The 6783-nt window shown below is 34.6% G+C and overlaps 1 protein-coding gene across 2 annotated transcripts; it reads left to right on the top strand.

Moving 5' to 3' along the window:
- Positions 1-740: 740 nt before the first annotated feature.
- Positions 741-6323, top strand: LOC132057151 (actin-1-like). 2 transcript variants are annotated; one of them, XM_059449613.1, is made up of 5 exons: positions 741-857; positions 2843-2905; positions 3178-3571; positions 4279-4892; positions 5992-6323. In XM_059449613.1, exons 2-5 carry the CDS (start codon positions 2846-2848, stop codon positions 6055-6057), a joined length of 1134 nt encoding a protein of 377 aa, XP_059305596.1. In that variant the 5' UTR covers positions 741-857; positions 2843-2845; the 3' UTR covers positions 6058-6323. The 2 variants fall into 2 exon arrangements, with proteins under 2 accessions (XP_059305596.1, XP_059305595.1); XM_059449612.1 differs by having other exon boundaries at positions 779-859; positions 2838-2905.
- The last annotated feature ends 460 nt before the right edge of the window (positions 6324-6783 follow it).

Below are 6783 nucleotides of genomic sequence, written 5' to 3'. Positions count from 1 at the left end.
CCAGCCAACCTTATGCTTACTGTATATGTTTTTCAGTTTTCATAATTAAAAATGGACTTTAGTTCTATATACTGATTGGATAATTTTTTACATTATATTAATATATAACTTAACATATAATAACAATTTACTTATCATTTTTATCAAGTTACTGTTATCAATATTTATCATAGAAATTTAGTTGTTATTACCTTAGTCCTTATAAGTACTCTGACTGTGTCAGTGTGAGTATTTTTATACCGTAATATGTTTTATACTACTCCATCTGTCTCATTTACGTGATACACTTTTCTATTTAGTTTGGCCAAAAAAGAATGATACATTTCTATAATTAGAAATAATTTAACTTAAACCTTCCATTTTTACCCTTAATGAAATGAATTACAACCATATAAATATATATGACTTATTTAGACCACAACTTTCAAAAGTCTTCATTTCTTTCACATAGATTGGGACGGAAGGAGTATCAAATTACCTAAATGATATTTATAAGTAAATCTTTTAAAAATAATTTATAATCTGAAAAATAAGACAGGTTATGATTAACTGAATGACGTATAAAACATTCAATAAATATTTTCAAATTTGCTCCCCTTTACTAAGTTTAGAAAATTGATAACGGCCTTTGAAATTGAAAAAATTAATTGTCAAAGGCAAAGGAAAATTAGAAGGAAACACATATTAGCACAAGTAATCGAAAAAGAAGGCGAAATGATCTCGTCATCAGTACACAACACGTCTCTCTCGGTTTCTGTTCTTTTTATATCGTTCTTCAAACAATTCTCACACGTTGAAACATTTTCTCTGTTATAAAATTCTACTCTTTTTTTTCTCGAAATAAAAGATCAGCAAAGGTGAGAATGATTTCTTTTCTCTTTTATTTTCTTGCTTTTCTGGGGGAGTTTATGTATGTTTATGTTCATTTTAGAATTCAGCTCGATTTATTTATAGTAGAAGTCTGCGTATAAACAGAGGCGAGTCCAAAATTTGAAGCTTATGAATTCGAAATTCTAATTTATATAAGTTATTGAATTTTAATTTAATAATTTATACATATTGTTAAGATAAATACAAAATTTGGAACCATGTTACTTGGTTTGGCCGAGCCTGTAATTTATATTGTAGCTTTGCACCTGTGTTTGAAGTTTGAACTATGGGAAGCGTATTAATTTTCACGTTTTTCCTGGAATTGTTATGGGATCATGGTTGGACGTAGAATTGTTACAATTTTCCATTCCGGATTAATTCGAAAAAACTCCAAATACCTATTTTCATATTTTTTACTCCAAATCACTCGCACATTCAATATTTTTCTAAATTGTATTCATGTTCAAATGCTCCGATTTTCAAATATCATTTTCCAACCTTTTTCCAAATATTAATATTTTTCAAATTTCACATTTTTTATGTCTAAACACTTTGATGGTTGAAACAAAGGTGACAAAGATGAATATTATTACAGATTTTCTGTCTTCTTTTCCTTTTTTTTTTTTTTTTTTTCATTTCCACTTCCTCCTTCTCCATTGAAATACTTTGTGCTGCGTAAATTTCTCGTTCTATCAAATAAGATTTTAGGCTTTTGAGAGCAAAACAAAGGTGAAATGACGATCGCATTAATTTCTTTTACCAATGTTTCGAGCTTTATATACTATTCATTTTGTTCTGATCGTATTACGTGATTGGTATTTATCCCAAAAGGAAATTTGTTTATGGTTTTCGTAGTTCAGTGTGTATAATAGTGTAACCACACGTCTGTCTGAATCGATTGATTATCATAAGAAAGGGAAAAAAAAAAGAATCATATTCTTATGAGCTCGAAAAAATGTGAATAGTTTAGGTTCATTTTGGAATTTTCAAAATGATGTAAAAGAGTTGTAATGATATATTATTGGGTAATCAACTTGTTTTTTTATGAAACGTTAGCTTTATCATTTGGTGTAATTATAGCTGAGCTCATACACATAGCGTCTCATATTTGTCTCATGCATTTCAACATCTTTTTGTAACAATTTTGGTTGTAATTTGTGTGTGTATTAATTGTTGTTCTCTCTTGTGTGAGTCAACAAGATTGTTATGATCAGCATTTATTAAATTGCACCAAGTTTGGGATTATCACAATTATAAATTATGTTGCTCAGACTCTCCTAAATCCTGTTACAACCATGTCGGATCCTTAAAAAATACACTCCTTTTGGAGGATCCACACACACCCGTAGCATTTTTGAAGAGTCCGAGCAATATAGATTATAAATTTCCTAGTATTATATAGTCGAGTGAATGTGAACAGAAAAAGTTGTACCTGCTTGTAAAGTAACTTTGTTGAATCTAAACACTCACATTGTTTTTTCAGAAAACTGAATAAAAAGCCAAACCAAATCGAAACACAACCTAAACGCATGTTCCTATCTAAATGCAATGTTTCTGTCGAGTTTTAAGATCTTGATTTAGGCTTTGATGAAACAAATACTGAAAACTCGAACAGAGACAAGCCAGAGATTAAGTAGCTTTACTGTTTTCCTTTCATGTCTTTTATGTATGGAATGTTAACTAGACAGAGATCCTGAGGAAACTTGTAAAATATTGTTGCATTTGTAGATTCTCATAAACCGATGTAGAGCTAATTGGGGTAACACATTTATTTCATATGCTTGCTCAATATGTGTTTGTTGGAAGTCCGAATACGCTGCCTAACATTAATGTTTGAATCTTTTGTTTACTAAGATGCCTATGTATTGGACAAAACATACAAAGCTTTAGCAGTTTTTAAAAGGTTTAATTTGCGTTTTATTAGCCTTGTTTATCAGTTGTTGATAACTTTTTACTTGTTTGAAAGGTTTAGAAAATGGCCGAAGTTGAGGACATTCAACCTCTTGTTTGTGACAATGGAACTGGAATGGTTAAGGTAATGAATTGGCTTCCAGTTGTTACCACTGTTTCTTTTATATTTTCCTCATTATGTTCTTTCGGACTCTTCAAAAATGTTTTCAGGTGCATGTCGGATCCTCCAAAAGTAGTGCAACTTTGGAGGATCCTACATGAGTGCAACAATATTTTTGGAGAGTCCGCGCAACATATTTCAGCGTAGTTCTTAGTCTGTTGTGTGAATTTGGATGCAATAGATGTCAAAACAATTTTGATGTTCCATTATTGAGTGGTATCCTTTTTTTCTGGCAGGCTGGATTCGCGGGAGATGATGCACCTAGGGCTGTTTTTCCTAGCATCGTTGGACGTCCCCGTCACACTGGGGTGATGGTCGGCATGGGACAGAAGGATGCATATGTTGGGGATGAGGCTCAGTCGAAACGTGGTATTCTCACACTGAAGTACCCTATTGAACATGGTATAGTGAGTAACTGGGATGACATGGAAAAGATTTGGCATCATACGTTCTATAACGAACTTCGAGTTGCTCCAGAAGAACATCCTGTTTTGCTTACTGAAGCACCTCTCAACCCAAAGGCAAATCGCGAGAAAATGACTCAGATTATGTTTGAAACATTCAATGCCCCAGCAATGTATGTTGCTATTCAAGCTGTTCTATCTTTGTATGCTAGTGGACGTACAACTGGTACGATATTTACTGTCTTTGGTTCGAATGTTAATTTGGTTTTTGTGTCTACACTAAAGAAATTCATACAAGCTAGTTGTATAGTCTGTTTGGCCAAACTTTCAAAATTTGCTTACTTTGACAAGTGTTTTTTGTAACGAGTGCTTTTTAAACAAGTATTTCTGGAGAGTAACAGTCCATGTTTGGCTAATAATTTGTGTTTCGTCAATGCTCCAAAAGTGCTTCTGATAAGATATTTTTTTAGCTTCTAAAAAACAACTTGTGCTACTACTCAAAAGCACTTATTTTATTCCTAAAATTTTGGCCAAACACCTCAATTCTCTAAAATAAGCATTTTTAAAATAAAAAAGTAATTACTTTTGGCTTACCAGAAGCTTGGTCAAACTGGCTATAGTCATTTATGCAAATATCAAGATAAATCTGAGAGTCGCGAATCACGATGAGGTGATATGCTTCTGTTGGTTCGCGTGAATGTCAATGGAAATGTTGGATAATATGCAGAAAATATTTGGCTGGATTTTTGTTGAACTTTGTTCTGTACTTCCAAAATCAAATTTGTGGAGAACAACTCTAATAGACCTTGAATAAGGCATATCAAGTAATTTTATTGAGTGTACTGGAAAAAAGTAGGTGAATTAATTGCAATGGTTGTAATTGTAGTCCAATATGATTCTTGTTCTTGGGAATTTAAGTGATTTTTCTTGCAGGTATTGTCTTGGATTCTGGAGATGGCGTCAGCCACACAGTTCCTATCTATGAAGGTTATGCACTTCCTCATGCCATCCTACGTCTCGACCTTGCTGGTCGTGACCTTACTGAGTACATGGCGAAAATTCTCACTGAACGTGGATACTCCTTCACTACCACTGCTGAGAAGGAAATTGTGAGGGATATGAAGGAGAAACTGGCGTACCTCGCTCTTGATTTTGAGCAGGAATTGGAGACGGCTAAGACAAGTTCCTCTGTCGAAAAGAACTATGAACTGCCCGATGGACAAGTGATTACTATCGGGGCTGAGCGTTTCCGATGCCCTGAAGTCCTTTACCAGCCTTCCTTGATTGGAATGGAAGCTGCTGGTATTCATGAGACGACGTATAATTCTATAATGAAGTGTGACGTGGATATTAGAAAGGATCTCTACGGGAACATTGTACTCAGTGGTGGTTCGACTATGTTTCCTGGCATTGCTGATAGAATGAGCAAAGAGATTACAGCCTTAGCACCAAGCAGCATGAAGATCAAAGTGGTTGCTCCCCCTGAAAGGAAGTATAGTGTCTGGATTGGAGGTTCCATTTTGGCATCCCTTAGTACCTTCCAGCAGGTTAGCATTTTCCTTGGTTTTTTTTCCTGTTTATCTAACCGATTCCAGAAACCTACCGGCTTGACTAATCTGGATTCACACCATAGAAAGCCCACTATGGAGGGTTTTACCCCCCTCGCACCCCCCCCCCCCCCCCCACCCCAACCAAAGAGGGGTCGTTTTCCGTTTTGGTTTAACCATCTAGGTCTTGGAACCTAGCTCAACTAATCTACATTCGCGCCTTAGAAAGCCTAAGATAGGGGAGTTTTTCCCGCCCAACCGAAGAGGAACAATTTGGTTTTGGTTTACCCACCACCGGGTTCCCGAAACCTATTTGGATTCGCAACGAAGAGAGTCCACTATGGGGAGTTTTACCTGCCCTACCAAAAAAGGGCATTTTTCTTTATTTTTTTTTCTTTGCTATTTGAAGAAGTATGAAATAGGTCAATCTCTCCTATTGAGTCACGTGAAGATTTAATCAAAAAGAACTCATTTATTCATCTTATTTATTATTATTATTATTATTATTATATATATATATATATATATATATATATATATGTGTGTGTGTGTGTGTGTGTGTGTGTGTGTATATATATATATATATGTGTGTGTGTGTGTGTATTAATTAATATGTTAGACAAATTAATATTATTGATGGGGTCTTACTAAGACTTCTTCAGAAAAATCTTTATCCACCTATATCTGTAGTATTTTTTTTTTTTTTTTTGGTTTAACCACCTGGCTCCCGAAACCTACTGGCTCGACTAATCTGGATTCATTTTTGTTGTTTAACCGCCTGGTCCTTGAAATTCACTGGCTCAACTAATTTGGATTCACGTCTTAGAAAGCCCAGTATAGCACGTTTTGCCCGCCCTACCAAAGAGAAGCATTTGCCTTCATTTTTTTTTTGTTTAACCACTTGGTTCCGGAAACCTACTTGCTCGACTAATCTAGATTCGGGCCGTAGAAAGCCCACTATGGAGGCTTTTACCCGCCCTACCAAAGAGGGGCATTTTCCTTTATTGTTATACATATGTGTTTGATTTTCAAATGGTTGAGTCATTATCTTTATGTTGTTGATGATAAAGTAACACATTTATCATTCTTTGGATTGTAGATGTGGATTGCCAAGGCAGAGTTTGATGAGTCTGGCCCCTCTATTGTGCATAGGAAGTGCTTCTAATTAGAGCAACAAATGATTAAAGACACAGTTGAGTGGTTCAAGATTTGAGTTTGTGATGGCAATGGTCCTCTTCTTTTTGTTTTCATCTCCGGATAGCAAAGCTTTTAGGAAGTTATTATTGATCGTTGGAGTAATTTTAGTTCTTTACTTTTAATCAATTATATTGTATCTAAAAAAATCGTGTCGTATTTCGATATTTTATTGCTTTTTCTAGTACCATGTAATAAGTTTTTCAGCTGAATGGAATTGTTCTCCTTTTAAGCATATATATGTTGAAGCAATGAACAAATCGAAAATTCTAGGGCATTATCAAGTATTCATACATGAAACACCTGATCTTATTTCTATTTTCTTGACGAAAGGGAAAGGGTAAAATTTGTCCTTGAACTTTGTAAAATGTTCAAATTTATTATCCACTAATGGTGTGGGTCAAATCTACTCTTGCCATCATCAAAATGGGCTAGATTTGTCCTTATTGACTAACGAAAGATCTTTTTAACATGTGAGTTTTTTAAAAGGAAAAAGGGTCAAATACGTAGTGAATTATGCTAAATGGTCTATATTCGTCCTGCAAATGGCGACACTACCGTTTCCTTCAACACTCACAACCTTTAATGATTAAGTTTCTATCTCCCAAGCTCAAGTTATAACCACTCTCAAGCCTCTAATCAGCCCAAATGAAACTCAAAGAATGTTCAATTGCATCATCAAGTTGAATTTCCACCT

This window comes from Lycium ferocissimum, chromosome 5 (genome assembly GCF_029784015.1).
Source record: "Lycium ferocissimum isolate CSIRO_LF1 chromosome 5, AGI_CSIRO_Lferr_CH_V1, whole genome shotgun sequence".
Lineage (NCBI taxonomy): Eukaryota > Viridiplantae > Streptophyta > Magnoliopsida > Solanales > Solanaceae > Lycium > Lycium ferocissimum.
The sequence above is the reverse complement of the archived record's forward strand: the minus strand, read 5'-3'. Positions and strand labels throughout refer to the sequence as shown.